The sequence below is a fragment of the Pygocentrus nattereri genome, chromosome 14 (assembly GCF_015220715.1).
Source record: "Pygocentrus nattereri isolate fPygNat1 chromosome 14, fPygNat1.pri, whole genome shotgun sequence".
NCBI classification, from domain to species: Eukaryota; Metazoa; Chordata; class Actinopteri; order Characiformes; family Serrasalmidae; genus Pygocentrus; species Pygocentrus nattereri.
This window is the reverse complement of record NC_051224.1, coordinates 8435742-8454300: the sequence shown is the minus strand read 5'-3', so window position 1 is coordinate 8454300 and position 18559 is coordinate 8435742. Positions and strand designations below refer to the sequence as shown.

Genomic DNA, 18559 nt, shown 5'->3' with positions numbered 1-18559 from the left:
CAGGACACTTTTCCACTTTGCGTCAGTCCATCTCGGGCCCAGAGCTCGGATGAGCTCGGGCCCAGAGAAGCCGGCAGCGTTTCTGGGTGGTGTTGATATATGGCTTTCGCTTTGCATGGCAGAGTTTTAACTTGCACTTGTAGACGGAGCGACAAACTGTGTTCACTGACAGTGGTTTCCTGAAGTGTTCCTGAGCCCATGTGGGAATATCCGTTACAGAATGATGTTGGTTTTTAATGCAGTGCCGCCTGAGGGGTCGAAGGTCAAGGGCATTCAGTGTTGGTTTTCTGCCTTGCCGCTTTCTTGCAGAGATTTCTCCAGATTCTCTGAATCTTTTGATGATATTATGGACTGTAGATGATGAAATCCCTAAATTCCTTGGAATTGCACATTGAGAAACATTGTTCCATCCTTGCTTGTGAATGACTGAGCCTTTCAGGGATGCTCCCTTTATATCCAATCATGACACTCACCTGTTTCCAATGAACCTGTTCACCTGTGGAATGTTCCAAACAGGTGTTTTTTGAGCATTCCCCAACTTTCCCAGTCTTTTGTTGCCCCTGTCCCAACTTCTTTGGAATGTGTTGCAGGCATCAAATTCAAAATGAGTGAACATTTGCAAAAAACAATAAAGTTTATCCATGTATTCTGTTTTTATTTATGTTTTACACAACGTCACAACTTCATTGGAATTGGGGTTGTACTATTTTATCAAGAAACAATATGAACTGTTATACGAGAGCTAATTTTCTAGTATCTAATCTAGCATATATCCAGTTCTGAGCAAAACAACAAGAAATTCTTCTTTTTTGTCCTTCAGAATATGGCAAGTAAAGACTAAGTCAAATTTAGTGAATGCAGATTCATAGGATATTCTAGAATAGCATATTCTAGACACTGAGATTTTTGGCTTTGTATGTAACAAAGAGTTGACTTTGAGAACAGAGATCTCAGAACTGCATTACTCTCAATGAGTGCTCAGAAATGCACTATTTGTGTGAATGTTGTCATTAGGACAAAAGAGACAGACATAGTATTTGGATGGTACAGTTGCTTTTTCATGATGCAAAGAACTATTAAGCATGCTAATGGTTCTTTGAGTGTTCATGGTTTTATATAGAACTGCTGTCTTTACTTATCGTTTTAGAGTTCACATTAGCTTTGCAGCTCCACAGCAAAACTAAAGAATAAAACTTTGGACACCAAACATGACTTGGTGGATCACCTACATTTAGGGATAGAGGAAAATCAAAAAAACTTAAGGCAGTCCATTCCCATCCCCTTTCAATAGAGGATTAAACGAAGACTATCAAATGTCAAATGATATATTATGTACATCCTCTAGATATTTCGGCACACTTCAATGCACAACTACCATTTATTTGCTAAATTTAACATATTGAAAAATGTGTAAAATTTTTATTCCAATGTGTTAAACACAACAAAAAATCATTGAGGGAAGTTATTTTGACTTAGAAACTCAAATAAACATGTCATTTGACAGAAGGTGTTCAACCAGGTGCATTAGACTATACCAGGGCAGAGGGCAGCCTCCTGGCTGAGGCCTTTTACAGATGGCTTCAGCTGTTGCTAACGGTTCTCTGATCTCTTGATTTGCCTCGTCTTCTTGGAGAAGCTAGCCGACTCCCATCTGAGGACTGGATGAGAGAGGGGAAAAATCCTCTGGCCATGCCAGGCCCAGTTCAGCCCTCACTCTAGAACCAAGGGACCTGTAAAGTGCACAGAGCAAATATGAGCTGGCAAGCTGCACCCAGCTGGACAGAGAGGAAAAAGAAGACCAAGTGCATATGTGTGTGTGTATATGGGTTTTCATCCTCATCAGTACTGTTACTGAGATGACTGAGTAAATTTGCAAATACAATAACATGCTGTAATCTCCTGACTTCTCATTAACTCTCAGGTGATTCAAAACAACTGGCACTTCAGCCCCTTGAGGCCCAGTTTGGCCAAATGTGTCCTGAAGGGATGCACGCACAATGTCTTCAAATTCAACATAATAATCGAATGGGAAGGCCAGGATGATTTCAAACGGCTGCTGGAATCGGAGGGCGGATGATTTGTAGGATTAGGCTTTATACAACTGAATCTGAGCTCACTCCTTTTTGGCTGGAGATCATTGGTGATAAAACTTTCTCCATTCCCCTCACCTGTGTTTGTTTTCTTGGCCTAACGCGGATATGGTTTAAAGTAATCAGAACATATTCTGGAAAAGCTGCTTAAAACATCAATCACCACTGTACGCGCCACAGTCCTGGTGAAAAACGGAATCTGTACTGATCCAACTCTTTCTCTTTGAAGCTGTTTCTGTATCTAAATTGAAGATCTGCATACCATCATGACAACCACAATGAGTATGTTGTCTTTTTCTACATTCATATACAAACATAAAGATTTTAGAAAGAGTTCTTTGGAGTAATGCCACAGAAGAACTACTTTTCCCTTCCTTAACAAAACATTACAGAATGTTTTAATAAACATTTTTGTAAATAAGATGTGAGGGTGAAGAACTTTTTCTAAAAATGAAAGGTCCTCTAAACAGAGATGGGTACTCAAGTCAGTGAGTCAGACTTCACACTCAAGCTGCATGTTGACTGACTCACGTCTTGACTCGGACTTGTCCTTAAATGGCTTGTGGTTCGCCTTGGACTTATGAAGACTTATGAAATTTCAGCCTGGGAAAATCCCAAAAACTGATGAAATTAGGACAGCCAATATTAATGCAGTAAATTAATAAAACTTTCCATTTCCAACTTTACTTGTGTGACTTTGCCTGTGAGTTTTGCTGCAATCATTACAGTGCTGATCTCCTGAAGATCACAGCAATGTCAGGTTTGATATGGCTTCAAATTACAACCAAATAAATGTGGTGTTTAAAGGAAAAGGCTAAAACAACTTAAAACTTGGTTAGCATGTAGTCTGAATAGCAAGTATGCTAGATAGTGCACTAACTATTATAGCTGAAGTTGTTAGAAAAGTTTTGGCAAGTTTCAAAAGACATTCCTTTAATACTTAAAATAAAGTTTAAAAAATAAAAATAAATAAAAAAATAAAATAAAATTTCAGCTGGATTAGTTTTGGTGCTAGCTAGCTTATGAGCAATATAAACTACAGACCAGAAAACTGTTTCATGTTGTTTTGCCTCCTTTCTTTAAGCACCTCATTTAATGTGTGTAGAGCATCAGTTCTGTCCTGAAGAGTTTTCTAAGGATCATTATTTGAAGCCCTGTTAAACCTGATTTTCAGTAGTGGTTCACAATTCAATAACTGCAACAATCTTAAAAAGACTTGCGACCTGACTTGTTTTTGCACCCCAGAGACTCAAGACTCGACTTCTAAACATCTCTGCCTCTACACAGTGTAAACAGTCTGTACCAATTAAAAAATTTTCCTAGAATGACCACAAACCTTCATTATGAGAGTCTTTGAACCCTCCATCTGTGCAGCAGTGGCTGGGTGGGAGCAGCTCTGCTACATGGATCAACAGTGTGTGTGGAGAGGACAGTGTGAAAACACACTGAGCACACTCTCTTGGTAGCCTCTGGGACAGACGCGAGGCCAAGAGCAGGATGGTATACCATGATATTGCATGATTTGCTCTAATTGGCACATCTTTACACAAATGTCAACACACACTCTGCATACACAGTGTGTACACAATGATATCGGCCAGATTTACAAATTCCTAAAAATACCTGGCCTTGCATGCTTTAGATGCTTTCAGCACATCATCAGTGGTCCCCATGCTTTTTAACAATAGGCACGACTTCAGTCTTATTCTTCTGGTGGGCAAAGGGCTTTTTATCATTAAATGATAACCTTTAAAGCCTATAGTCCATTTATCTAACAGCACATTCTAATTGTTTGTAGTGGTTGAGTGGTTGCTGTTCTGAACATATCATTTTATGGGTATAAACGTACATCTTGGACAATTTTTACATCATCTATCCGAGACAAAAAGGAACAGTGCAAAATAAAACTTCTCCATTATGTTTGGCTTAATGGCTTGTTGCTTTAAGATCACACTACCATCTATCAGTTCAGGCCAGCCTGCTATAACAAACTAGGTAAAGATTGTAACTGAGTGGGCAATGCATGAAACTCTAACTTAGCTTTGCATGCAGCCGATGAACCGCCTGCAGAGAAAGAAATGGTGGGTCTGTTTCTCACTTATAGAATCTGCTCTCTCATCTTTTTAAAATGATGTGCGCCAGTATCTGTTCTATCATCTTTTCAAAATCTTTCAGGGATGGCAGGAATGACGCTGAACAAAGCAGGGTTTGGCTAATGCTCACCTTATTCATCTCCAGTGTTTGGCTAAAAAGAAAATGTGTGTTTTTACAGTGGACACAGGGGCCATAACCTGGATCGTAATCAGGCTCACATGGTTATTAAGCTCAGCAGATTCATGCAAAAAGGCGGCTGGCCCTGCTTTCAGTGGCCTTGTAATAAGGCTAGTATATCAGCCTGGCTTACTGTAATGAGAGCCCATGTAATTGTTGTGAGAGGGTAACTTTATAATGGAAAAATTCAAACAAAAACAGGCCCTGGTTTCAATTAAAGATCTGCTGCTTCCAGACCCCATCCTATGGAGGAGGAAGAGTGAGGGGGAAAAGTAAGCTCTGTATGGTTTGTGAAGCTTAGTCGACATTAGCCATGAAGGAGTTAAAGTCTTTTTGCTCTTAAGTCTAAACTTCTGAAGTTTTTTTTTAATCCATTCAGAGCATATTGTCAAAAATGGCGAGTTACAAGTTAGCCACGTGCTGCTGTATGTTCATTCTCAATTGATTGTGGTAGGTCAGCCCAACTTCTCACTAGAAGTCAATATCCATTATCTTGAGGAACGCCTGCTTGAAGACATTCACAAGATTGGAGTATCTGGAGCAGGCAGCAAGGCTAGGGTCCCATCTGGAATGCATAACACTCTCCATTTCAACATGATACTTGGCTGCTTACCAAGAATAGGGGCTTAACTGCGGTGTGTGTGTCTTTCGTATATTCGCATCTGTAGAAGAGTGTGGGCCAAATGAGCGCCAAAAGAGAGCTCTTTTAAATGAAAGCAACAAAAGCTCTCCACAGTCTGATTTCTCTCATCAGTCCTGATTCCTGGCCTTTTGAGGGTCGCACATCAGGAAAACAGCAACAATGTGTTTCAGACTTTCTGCCAAGGCTGCAAGCCAACAGATGAGCCAGGCACGCATGCACACACGCAACATGGCCGGGACGCTCTGCCAGGCCTTTTCTTCTCAATTCTATTGTGCTTTGAACATTTGAAACCAATTTTCAACACAAGAACTGAGCAGAGCACTTACGGTAACAAAACGGAAAATATCTGCATGATTTTAAAAAAGGATATCCACTAAGGTGAGGAATATCAGTCCCTGCTCACACATTCCATTCGGAGGAATTATTGAAGAGACTGAAATGGGTGGGGAGATGTGTTTGTGCAATGAGAAAAATCTGCAGTTCTTCTTCTTCAAAAAAAAAAACTCTTTCCTTTAGTTCAACAGCTGAAGGGACTCAGACAGAGTGCTGTAGCTGTTGGACCAATGTGTACACAGACACCGACACCATCTAAGTGTGTCTGCTGTTATTTGGAAACTGTCAGCTGTGGCGATTCACATCTGCTTGTATGTATGGATTATCGAGGGCTTTGTGTGCGTCATAGATGGAAGGAAAGATAAAAAGAGAGAAAGAAAGCCATGGCCAACTATAAGATCCAGCAGAGGTCAGAGTTTTTAACATAGCAAGCCAACACCCGGGATGAGGTAACTACTCAACGTTCAGAAACAGATCTCAGTGGAGCAGAGGAAAAGCCTCCCACCACTCCCTCAGGTCTCTCATATATGACCTGTGCTACACCATCACAGAGCTGCGCCAAAGGGCTGTTAGCCGTAATGGGTGCCATGCCTGACAGTAATGACCGGTAGTAAGCAGGCTTTTCTCCCCCACGCAGAGCAGCACTCGAGTGATTCTGAAGGATCTGCTGCAAAAGAAATGGGAATGAGCAGTAAAGCACTGGATTTCTGCTTAAGTGGCAATACTACAGTTTTAATAGTGGTAGTTGTTTTCAGCTTTTAACACAAAAGTAACCCAAAAAATGGATTAACAAAAAGGTTTATTTAAATTCAGCAAAGAAAAATAGTTCCAAAAATAATTACCTACATCAAGGTGACCAATCTTATCCGTGCATGGCTGCATGTTTTCATTCTAACAAGTAAGAGCACACCTTACTCTACTTGTTTAGTAATATAGTCTTAGTTTTCAAAAAGTTGATCAGGTGAGCTCCTGCAGCGACCCAGGCCCTTTATGGATAAGATTTGAAACCCCGGGTCTACATGTACTAAGCAGCAACATTCAACCAACAGACTCATTTTCCCACACTTACTGACCTTAGCCTAGCTAGTCTTGTGTTATAATATATATTCATTTTAACAGAGGGGAACCCTCAGGGTGTTCTATGCCTTCAGAGAAGGCCTAATGACTGCTAAGAACTAAAAAATACATGTTATTTTAGTTCTTTTTTATTCATTGGAATCATGTTTGTATTTAAAATCTGCAAGTATTACAGTACTACTCGTGTTTCATAGTTAAGTTCTGGATGGAAACAAAAAAGTTGTACAAATGCTGAGAGAAAATTTGGCCATTCAGAAATTCTTTTCATCATAGTATCTAGATATACAAAACTCTACTATTAATTAGAGCTAAAGAGAAGGCCCAATGCATTAGATTAATTACCAGCACTATTACAAATTGACAGAGCAATCAACCATTCAAGTTTTGATTTGAAAAAGGTAGGACCAATTTTGTGACAATAAACATAACTCTAGGCCTTCTGGGAGTCCAAGATGTCTGTAATTATAGTTGTAAATGCAGGCAGTACATTGTTATTAATGGAAAACAGCTCTACTGAAAGCTTCATGGTGAAACTGCTACAAGGTAAAATATGTGCTGTTTGTCACAAGCTTCAAGTGAAACATGGAATGTTTTTAGAAGCTTCCAATGTCTGGGTTTAATTAAGAATGGCCAGATGTTCTTACGGATTGCCATTACCTTAGTGCCAACAAACAACCAGTATCCTACAGGAGTGGTAACAGAAATTAGTATTGTAACAGAGTTATTTGCATTCCTCATGCTGAGTTTTGACATATATGGCTCAAATTCATTTATTCACCACATAGTGTTTATTATACAGTGAACTGAAGTAACTCATTCAGGAGCGATTTCAAACACACGTGATGTCTAAGTATCACTTCAGTACAGAATGCCTCTTAGCTAATCACAGTGAAAGGTAACATTTCTTGAGTGTTTCACCTCCAGGCCAAGTCTCACACAACAGATCCAATGAATTAAAATTTCACATTTGGATAAATACAGAACAGGAATCCAGATCCAAGCCCGTAGCAAGCAGGCCAAGGATAGGAAAATTGCCTGAGAGCAAGCGGAAGAAACTTTGAGAGGAACCAAGATATACAAGGGGAACCGACACTAGATAGCAAAATAATTACACAGCAGTAATATGAGAAGTTATAAGAATTATGAATGAAGAAACAAGGTTTAGAAAGAAGCGCATAAAATCGGATGGACTAGCAATTGAGGTAAATCCAGGTCTAATCAAGCACTTCTGAAGACAATCTTGAGTTGGATCAGGTGTAGAGGATAAAAGCTTAAGCTTAACTCTCAAACTTTAATTGTGTTACATTGAGGCCTAAACAGGGTCTTTTGAAGACATTCATGAGCTGGGTCAGGTTAGAGCTAAACTCTGCGGGGCCATAATTTGCATGGTGACCACTGTTGTACGGAAAATGTAACCTGTTCTTGGATCTACTGTTACCGCAAAACAACAAAACTCACTAAGGCAAAGTTCAGGTGATATTATCAATGTTTGCAATGTAGACAAGAATGCATCGTTGGTGTTTGTTAGGAGAGAAACTGCAGTAATCTTAGTGAACTTTAGCAGAGAGATGACACTCCCAGAGGTCACGGTTTCAGCGGCCAGTTAGAGGTCAGAATTGGGCGAGCAGATTCTGCTAAAGCCTTTCACAAATTCACAGTGGCTATCCCCCAAGAAAAGCATTGGGTCGATGCCTCTGAGCTGAGTGTCTGCCTAAACCTGCGATAGGGGTGTGTGTGCTGATGACACAGTTTCAAACAGGAAGCCAAGGCTAATGACTAGCAGATGGTGAAGGTAGTTGGGGTGCCTGTATCTGGCTTTCATTGTGTGTGCGCTTGTGATTTCTTTAGGTGTTGTTGCTGTTTAGGGAGGGCGAGGGAGAATGGGTGAGTCAAGAGTCTGATGGTGAGGCAAGAAGACTTTTTTCCCTCTGAAAATCCAAAATCTGATTAATCAGGTTAAAGCTGGACAGGTCCTACCTTTTGTTTATGGTGGAATAAAGGTCTCACGTTTAGCTTTAAAATGCCAGAACAAGTGATGAAAATGCAGTCAGCTTCACTCTGGTGATCATTTGAGTGGCAGACTTGCCTCAGGCTTGTGAAGTCTGAAGATAACATGCAGCTAGTGGAGAAACAACAGAACAGTGAGGAATTCACAGCACTGTCTATTTGCAGACTCAAACAGACAGCACTGTGTGTCTGACAAGGAGAGAGTTGGTACATCTCCATGTTAAGTGTGCTGTGACTGTCCACTGCTTTCATTGAGGCTAGCTTGGGACCTCTCTAGCCCCGCCTTCAAGATCTGTGGCCTGTTATCTGATAGTAGCTAAGTGGTGGAACACAAACAGAGAGAAAAAATGAAGAGAGAGAGAGAGAGAGAGAGAGAGAGAGAGAAAGCTCAAAGATCTTGAACATCTCAGAGAGCTGTGTACCTCCCTTTTACTACAGGAAAAGCCTGGATAACAGTAAGGGTTCAAATGAAGAGAGCCAAAACAGTCACCAAAATTACATCCTTCATACTGCAGACAAAGCCCTTATCATTTGTCATGCCAAACAGCTGTTATACGTCTATCCCAGCTACAAGTATCCCAGAGGGACGTGCTGCACAAACGTGGTGGTAGACTGTCGTCATTACTAATGTTTACATCCTATTGGAGAACAATGCCTAGGCAAGGTTTCCGTGACTCATATTCTCACCATCTTCCAGGATTCTCAGCAAAAATGTGCCAGGATTTGTTGATCTAACCCATTTTGGAGGGGTGACACTTTTGAGTTAGTCTTCATCTTCTCCACCCTGCGGTGGATGAGGATAAATGACTTTATCCTCATTTGCTTTCAGCGTCAGAATGTTCCTTTCTCAGAAAGCAGGGGGCTCATGGACATACAGCGACATGACATAATGCTCTTTTCTGCCTATACCTAAAGGGGCCCTCCTTTTTTGTTTCTCCTAATGGCCCACATTTCCCAGTGATCACACTGCAGTGGGCGTTGCCACTCCTCCCTTACTCCCCTGGCACAAGTGAGGTTCCCGCTGCAACTGTCCCAGCCAGATGTGCCTGCATCCAGAACTAATCACAAAACGCTTTCCAACCCCCACCCTGCCGCCAACCCATCACGCTTTCCTTGTGTGCTGCTGGACTGGCACGCAAGGGCTAGCACTATCCCTCTCTCTGCCTCCACATGCCGGACCAGTCGCTCTCTGCTGGGTGACTTACTGGCACAGCATGCCGTTAATGGGAACCTTATCACCGGAAAACAGATTTTTTAATAAAAGAGTTTGACGTATTATGAAGAACATCTTGTAATGTTGGTTTTGCTTCAGACCCCTTCCTTGGGTGGATGAACCTAATGATTATGAGCACGCTGAACGAGTATTCGAATAGAATTCAGTCACAACTTGGAGAATGAAATGTTTTCCAAGAATGTATGGAAAATATCTAATCATATCTTCATCACTATAATGCTGATATTGCATTTGAGACCTAACCATTCGAACCTTCCTTTAGCGCCTGTGCATGTGACCTAATAACACGTTGTTGTGGGGATTTCAATCCGCATTAAATTTCATACAATTTAACTTGGATTGCCTTTTGAACATAGTGTGCTTCACTTACAAAGAGGTCAGCAACTCAGAACCAGGATCATTTACATAGTTTTAAAAGACAAAGTAACAACAGCCTGTTTAATTCCAAGGAATTAAGAGAATTTGGAAAATAAATTACTTTGTGTTTGCAAAAAGACTTAGCAAAAAGAACTATTTTGCCATGCAAAAAATTGTCATGCATTCAAATTTTTTTTTGAGCGTTCATAGTTCCATAAAGAGCTATTACCTTTATTAAAGAACCATTGCAGATTTTTTAAGACCGTAAACCTCAGAAGAAAAAATAAAAGTAAACAAAATATAGGACTGAGGCCCTTTAAGAGTGTAGCAGGGAAGAGTAGTTGAACCTAACCCTGGTCCTGCCTCAACCCAGGAAGCCCTGTTTGAACTGGAAAGAAAAAAAGTAAAATATGTGCCCTTTAACATCTGTCATAGAGAGAAACTGTTCAGCACATAAAGTTCACCAACAATGTGTCAAAAACTGTATTATAGCATAAGCAAATGCAAACACATCATGTAGAGACATGAAATGAGAACCAATTATATCTCAACCTAATGGCTCAACAACTAAAAACAGACCTTTCTACAATTAGGATCGGGTGGTTTCTGGTTAGCACAACTTTAACACATCAGTTTGAGCTATTTTACACATGATTTGCTGTTGTAGATAATCACAACTTCCTCCTCACTCTGTAAATACACTTTGTGCTTGGTTCCAGCATCTGGAGGAAGGAACCAGAGATAGTTTGCTAAGAAATGTTTCCAGTCTATTAATTGTTATTGGGCAGGTCATGACACAGGGAGGATCCCTGCATGCTTTTCACTGCTTTAGTGGTCAGGGCCCTAATCAAAGCCAGGCCAAAACAGGCTTACTCATGCTGATTTAAACCATCCCCATCTCACTCTCATCATGAGATGCTTTGGCAATACAGTACGTTTCAACACGAGGAAATGTTTAAGTCAGAGTATTGAATTTTTATGACAATAAATAGATGTAGTATTTATTAAGATGGAGCCACATGGTCTGGCTGTAATAAACAGGCTAATTAAATTGCTGTTGCATATTGTTCGGTGTTAGCCTCACACGTGGTGTTTGAACACATGGATGCAGTTATAATAAAAGTAAGGCCTCACTGTAAGCAAAAAGGCTCCTCCTTTCAGATGCTTACAAGTGCACTGTGGTACAGTATGCTCACACAGAAATGTGTTTAAGTTGAATTTGGAGTCTTTGCAAGAGCATCAGCCTTATATATGTGCAAGGAAGTTGCTATGTCTGAGCTGTGGATGTCTGTGGATCCCCTTAAGAGCATTACTGGGGCCTAGAAATGATCAGAAAGTCAGGACTAGGTTTCCAGTTTCCCCAAGCAAAACATGCAGACTCAAAAACATGTAAACAGTAGCTTTAAGAAGTCTGAACAACTGTTTAGTGTGTGCTGGCGCTGAACTGAAATCACATGAAGGACTCATGGAAGTTCATTAAGAGTTGCTGCAGTCCGTCTCCAAAGAGACCAACAAACAGCACTAAACAACCTAACTAATGAACTTTTCAACCCCACTCTAGCATCCAAGTCCCCCAGACACTAGTCAATAAGCTGTTAACAAGATTGATTCAGTGGGACCCAACTTTTGTAGCAGTGTAGCTATGCTGCAGCAATAAACTCCTAATGCAATGGTGAAAAATCTAACAATTTCCTCCCATTATACCAAATGTAATCAGTCAACCAGGTGTCCAAAGTCTGCTTCTTTAGTTTTTTTTACTGGAGCGAGACAGAAATGTGAACAAAATTCAAGTTTCAAGGTGGCTAGTACTGTACCTAAGCTTACCACCTATTCAGGATTTTGCTGGATCGCCTTGGATTTCGGTTGGACACAAAATATTCTGGGATCCAAACACTGTCACATGTTACCAGTTCTTATGAAATGGGTACTGCTTCATTTTATCCAATTAACCATTTATATACAAAAATGTGTCTGAATTGATATGGTTCAGACTGCCCTCAACATTTGTCTCAGAAAAGTTCAGTCAGTGCCTTGGTTAGGCAGGAGGCTGCAATGCAATAGCTGAGAAGATTAGGTTCTGTAGCTGAACTAACCTCTATTTAACTTGTGATCGTGAGCGTATTGTGATCACAGCCTCTCATCCACTGAAAAGGGCTGAGGAGCTAATATCACTGTTTTAGCTTATTAGATAGCAGTTTGTCAAACCACCTGATGTAATCTCAACTTAACTTGCTTATGTTTCAGGCAAAGTAAGACATTGTTATCTATGGAAATGGAAAGATACCACATAAGCAATTTAGACTGAGTTTACTTATCAACTCAGTGTGGTTTGCAAGATGCTCAGTGGTATATATTAACTTCAATAGATTTCTAAAGTAGTGTTGTCATTCTGTAGTTGGTAATGCCCATATTAGGAGCTCTAGGAGAAAAATTAATGTAATTTTTGAAAATCATCTATATCGCACAAACATATGGTAAACAAATTGTAAACAAACAAATGGTAAACAAACATATTCCAATACCGACACATTTTTGCTATCTGATCGTTGCTGGATCCTTTGAATCGCAAGGTTGTTAAGAAGTTAAAATATGACTATTGCTATATGCGTGCTAACTCTGGTGCGCATTGAATTGACATCATAAGACCTCACCAGATGCCCCACACAAACCAGCAAGCTTTGGCAAATGTGGTTGTTTTACCAGTAGTACTCTATAGTTTGAGTAGACTTACTTTCTAGCAGCACCATTTCAGTGAGCAGCTTGCTGTCATCATGTATTTAGCTTTTTTGTATTTTGACTGCTAAACAACCTCATCATTCAGAGGATCCAGTAACCCCCAGGGGAAAATCTATACAGGACAAAACATATTGGTTTTGGAACAATTTTGTTTGCCACAGGGCGTGGTCATTTTTGAAAACACCATTCATTTTTCTCATAGAGAAAACATTCTTAGATCCAGAGTTTCTAATATGGACAACATGCCAACTACATTATGACATGACGTCAGAAGCCTATTACTTGTTAGGTACTTTAGCCTCAGTGCCCCACTATAAAATAAAAATAAGCAAACTTCAGACATAAACATGTCTTGGTTGATCATTTATATTTGGGGTATAGAAAAAAAAATACATTTGTTTTGCCAAACTACTGCTTTAATATTCCATGGGCAGCACTTATGATATACCACAAACTGAGCAAATACCACCCATGGAGGTGTATTTATAGCCCTTCCTATCACCTGCAGCACAGAGCCAGCGCAGAGTAAACTTATCACCCTGCTGCTGCTGCCGCTGGCCAGCTCCGCTCACCCACAGACCTCCATCAATCTTCTATGCTGTAGAGCCAGACTTTAAGGCAGAGTCAGGCCAGTGAGCCAACCCACAGAGTAGTGCTGCTGCCTTCCAGTGCCCAAGTTCAGAACACGCCTCCACCCCAGTATTTACAAACACTGCTCTGGAAATGAAGGCGTGGCCGTGAACAACGCCTACAATAGTACTATTGGAGCAACTTGGCATTGCGCTGTACAATACAGCAGCGTATTCACCCTTATGACAAAGAACTGCAGTAATAAGAAATAATAAGCTTTATAGTTCTTTGTAGTACCTTACTGTACACTACAGTAATCCTCTAAATAGAGTCCAATAGGAAACCTACAGACATTTCTGTAGCACTACTAAAGCTCTTTTCCATGAGGGCTATTTTAGAGGATATGTATGGAACCTTTCAGACTACAAATGCTAATCTACAGCAGCACTTCAGCACTTAGCTTGATGAATCTGAATATGAGATAGGCATATTAGCATTTTGACTGTGAAATGAGTGCTAGGGGACATACATGCCTGTGTCTTAAAGAGAAAATCCATCAGTTTTTTAAAAGCTTCTGCATAATCTAATTCCTGGAATGCAAAGCAGTCATTCAGAGAGGCTAATCAAATTTCTTTATAATGGTGGTGATAGAAATCAGAGGATGTGTATAATACAAATATAGCCATCGTATTTATGTAGTATTCCAAATGACCAGTGAACCTACATGTGTCTTCTAAGTTTACAAATGTAATTTTGATCATGGTAAAATAGTGGTAAACCTGAAAAATGTGTTTTCCCTGGGTACTGTTATGCCTTACAATGCCCTAATTTTAAAGGCCAAAAAGCCAAAAATTATAATACAGTGTCTCAGGCATCAGGCAACTTATTCATAACCATTTAGTGTCATAACTTTTCGTGGCTTTTACAGGCATTAAATGCTTCAGACGTCTGGACCCTGTCACCACCACTCAGTGTCTCTAGATTGGAACATTTCACAGCAAACTACACTGAATGACTGTTTACACCTTCACAACTGAGCTATGCAGAAATTTTGAAAAATAGGTGGAACCGTCCTTTAATTAACCTTCACTCTGTTCACTTTTGGGGGTGGGGGAAACCACATGGAATGGTAAGCAAAGTGTAAGCACGTTCAGTTTGAGTCACTTGTTCATCAGGCCTGTGTGTGTAAGGGGGTCTGGCAGAGTTTAAAGTCAGCCATCCTCTCCAGCTGCTGGAGTAAATAGGGGTGTTGTTACACACGCCGGCATTCTGGGCATTCCACTGGGCCACTGGGAGGGGCTAGGACTACACACACCCACACCCACACCCACCCACAGTCTCGCACAGGATTTCTATTCCACTAAATAATTGTGGGCAAGAAATGGAGGGAAACACCACCAAGGCTGTGAGTGCTGAGGATAAAAAAGCGCTGTGCTTCCACTCAGCTGAAGGCGTAATATGCGTAAAATGTTTCTCATTATATTATCTCAGCCTTTACTGAAGTAAATCTTGCCAGTCCAGTGTTGCTTCAATTACAAATTGAACTATGTCTGCCATTGATTCTGGACGTTACTGCGGAATTAGTGAATCCACATTATACCTCACCGAGTGTACTGAGGTGAACCAGCAGCTATTTCACCTTTTCAGATGTTCTTACAGATGTTCAATAGAGTTCCCATCCAGCAAATGTTTTCTTAGGAAAGACACTTCAGCAGAAAGAAATGACTATTCCTCAATAACGAATATGGGTCGAGCACAACTCTGTCTTACTTTTTCAAATCGATGCAAAGTGGTTCTTAGTCATGGCCTTTTGGACTGGATGGAGTCATACACACTCAAAAACTATGGCTCTTGAAGGGTTCTTTCATGTGCATGCCAAATGGTTCTCTGCATGGTGAAATGGTCCTTCAGATTAATGGAGAATGCGTCGTGTTCTAAAAACAACCTTTTTGAAAATGGTTGTGTTTAGCACCAAAGAGGGTTCTTGTATTTGTACAAGCTTGACATCTTACCAACAGCAGAACCCTTCTTGGCGTTCTATGTTCTACACAGAACCATATACAACACATGCTCCATTAATCTGGAGAAGCACTTCACGGCAGGCCAATGTCCATTTAACCACAAAAGTACATACATAGTTCTATATAGAGCCATCGCCTTTACTGAAGAACCCTTGAAGAACCATTGTTGAAGTGTGCATATAGTGAAAACACTGGAAACCATGAGGCTCAATAATCCCCTCTAAAGGGCCCATACAGAGCACCAAAACATTGTAGTACTCACGTCTGTGTGAGAAAAGAGGCTGAGAGTAGCGCGTGGTGACGTCGCGCCCCTTTACAGGGCGGTGTTCTCACGTTCCTGCAAAAAAAAGGGAAGGAAAATACTGCTGTGGCGCTACATCTGGAATACAGAAGTCGCGGTTAGAGGAATCCATAGTAGGATCCCATAGTAAAGGCTGCTTGGCCGTTTTCCTCCCGCTTTCTCTTCTTTTCGAGGATTCCCTTTCTACCACTTGTTGCTCTGTAAGTTGGACCTGCATGGATCTTTCGTTTTCCGCACCTACCAAAACACATTCGGTGCTATTTTAAGGATTAACCGTAGAGCAGCATCTGTGGAGTTACGATCGGATTGCTGTTTTTTTTCCCCTCCAGCTGGAAGAGTTTTAAGTTTTCTGTGCGCGTTCGTCGCTCGTTCATGCTGGTTTACGACAAAAGAACGTATTCGCTTGATTTGAACTCGTTTCAGCGGCTGCCTGCCTGAGTTAGAGGCTGATGGGCTGCGCAGCCTACGCCCCAAACTTTCCCCCCCAAAACAGCGCGTGCTGCGGCTCAGCAACGGCTCTGCTGTGGCGGCTGAGGATGAGCGCAGCTGCCCGAGGGGCTTCGTTTTCACACGCAGAGCAACTTTACGCAAACTTTATCCCACTTTTAACGTCAGAGATCTGTCTTTGAGTAGTTTTTAGACACGTGAATTCCGTTCGTCTGCTGGTTTTTCTCGACGCTGAGACGGAATTCGAGCTCAGAGCTTACTCTTGTATTTTGGGGGGAAAACGATTCGCCTGATTTTCCTCCAGACGGACGTGTGCTAAATTGTTTGGGTCTGGGGTGGTAGAGTTTTACCGTCTTTAGTGTAAAGTAGACTCACCGAAGTCATACAATACTAAGTTTAAAATGGAAATAATGCAGTCTTTTTTTTCTCACAGAAAATGATTGTTTACTAATGTCGTCCGTGACAGTCATTTGAAGTTAGCGCACCCTGGTGTTCAGATGGTGAACTGAATGTGCTATGGGACACTAACTTGAGTAGAGCAGACAGTGGGAGGTGGCTCACGATTCATCTCTGCTTATGCACTTTTTGCCTTCCTCAGGTCGACACAACCATGCTGGTCGTTCTGGTTGGAATTGTCATCTTGCATCTCACAGAAATTATTATTCTTATAATTTCTACGTCCGTGAACGTGAGTTTGAACTTTTTCCTGGTGTTCAGTGTTGCTCCGTCCCAGCCTGGCCTTGTTGAGTGTTAGGTGTGATTTGTATGAGTCAGGCTTGCATGTTTGCTAAACTAATTGATAAATCCTTTGAAATTTCTCATGTAATCCAGGCCTGGAGAATGGCTGGGGCCAGAAGTTATGACCTGTGGTATGATTGCCAGACAATCAATGGAGGATATAACTGCCTAGGTGCCCATGATGCAGGTAAGCCCTGTCTTTACAAAGTTTGTATGTTTTGGAAGGTCAATGGTTTTGCATAGTATAGTACTGCAAAATATATGAAAGAGTCTTCAAGGTTATTTACAAGACCATCTTATCAACACAAACATCTTTTTCACCAGTGTATTTAATGTGCAGAATTTCAGGTCTAGTGTTTTATCTCCCTGTTTGTAATTCAGACTGGCTGCAGGCAGTGCAGGCTCTGATGGTACTGGCCACCCTCTTCTGCATGCTCTCCTTCATCTTCTTCCTGTGCCAGCTCTTCACCCTTGCCAAGGGTGGTCGATTCCTCTTCACTGCCGTCTTCCAGGTCCTCTCCAGTGAGTATAACCCCTCATTTCAGCCAGTTTATAAGTATCTGTTATCATTGCGCAAAAAACCTTGAGTAGGTGTGTCCCCTCTCATTGACTCATTCTCATTTTCTCTGTCTGTCTTATTCTCCCTCTCTCAGGTCTCTTCGTAATGAGTGGAGCAATAATCTACACAGTGATGAGTCCAGATGAGCACAATGCTGAACACTCGTACGGCTACGCCTTTGTGCTGGCCTGGCTGGCGTTCCCTCTCACTCTGATTAGTGGTTTCATCTACATCATTCTGAGGAAGAAGGAATGAGGGCTGGGCAGAGGCTCCTCCCATGTAATCACTGAGAATCATGCTCAGTCCACAGACTCAAATGGCCTTCTCCTCCCGGCCTGCGTATTAATGTCAAATGTGATCAAGGAAAGTAACAAGTCGTGAAGCTCCTAGAGGATGATATGCCAAACTGTCTGTGGCTTGTGATTCTATTTATGTCACTTTTACATAGCTTTTGTAAATATGAATGTTGAAATGTTGTCAATGAAGGCCCCACATTTCGATGCTGACCACAAGGGAGAGAAATGGAGGACGAGTATACATCATCTTTTATGCTTGTGTTGTGTTTTACCCAGTATCTCATATCTAGAAGTATGCTCTCAAAGGGAATTTGTTTGTTGATGACTTGAAATTGTACTTATTTCTGTGTGATAAACCAAAAAAGAACTTTTGTTATATATATTTTTTTCATTCTTTAAATGATGAAATGGTGCTATGTTTTTGCCTCCACTAGATTTAATCGCTAGACTTAACTATAGACTCAGTGTCTGTGAAATTGAGCAGAATTATTTTATATTGTGTATTATACCTGTGCCCAAATATCCTTTTAAAAGCCAGTATTTTCTTTCTGTATTCCTTTTTTAATAAGGCAAAAATAAATAATATCTAATTTTCCTCCATCTCCACTTGCAGTACTTCATTTCGTCACCAGAGGGAACTGAAGAATGACACAGGGCAGGCAAAGTCAAAGCACATAGAAAATATAGTAGAAATGAAAAGAGGCCTGTGGGTTATAAAAATGTGTTTATACCCTATTCAGCAATGCAGTCTTACCTCATTTGGATCACTGTCTAGTGATATTATGAAGTACTGTTAAGAATACTTAACTAAAGCTAGTTCAAAATAATGCTTTGCTGCATGTATAGATCATATACCGATATGGTATATAAAATTTGTTA

The 18559-nt window shown here is 40.9% G+C and overlaps 1 protein-coding gene and 1 long non-coding RNA gene across 2 annotated transcripts; one reads left to right on the top strand and one right to left on the bottom strand.

Annotated features, from left to right (window-relative positions):
* Nucleotides 1–638: 638 nt before the first annotated feature.
* On the bottom strand, nucleotides 639–15677 carry LOC119265103. Its single transcript, XR_005131401.1, has 2 exons — nucleotides 15602–15677; nucleotides 639–1730 (listed from the first exon to the last, which is right to left on the bottom strand). It is a non-coding gene; the product is annotated as an uncharacterized LOC119265103 (long non-coding RNA).
* Nucleotides 15678–15692: 15 nt separating this feature from the next.
* Nucleotides 15693–18280, top strand: pmp22a (peripheral myelin protein 22a). The gene is made up of 5 exons (XM_017705947.2): nucleotides 15693–15840; nucleotides 16686–16775; nucleotides 16919–17012; nucleotides 17207–17347; nucleotides 17479–18280. Exons 2-5 carry the CDS (start codon nucleotides 16698–16700, stop codon nucleotides 17637–17639), a joined length of 474 nt encoding a protein of 157 aa, XP_017561436.1. The 5' UTR covers nucleotides 15693–15840; nucleotides 16686–16697; the 3' UTR covers nucleotides 17640–18280.
* Nucleotides 18281–18559: the final 279 nt, after the last annotated feature.

What these genes read in the sequence shown, in the direction of transcription:
- pmp22a (XM_017705947.2), top strand. Translation starts at nt 16,698, where the DNA reads ATGCTGGTCGTTCTGGTTGGAATTGTCATCTTGCATCTCACAGAAATT. An exon ending in CCTAGGTGCCCATGATGCAG is followed by an intron (nt 17,013 to 17,206) that starts GTAAGCCCTGTC and finishes TTTGTAATTCAG; the next exon opens with ACTGGCTGCAGGCAGTGCAG. An exon ending in CGTCTTCCAGGTCCTCTCCA is followed by an intron (nt 17,348 to 17,478) that starts GTGAGTATAACC and finishes TCCCTCTCTCAG; the next exon opens with GTCTCTTCGTAATGAGTGGA.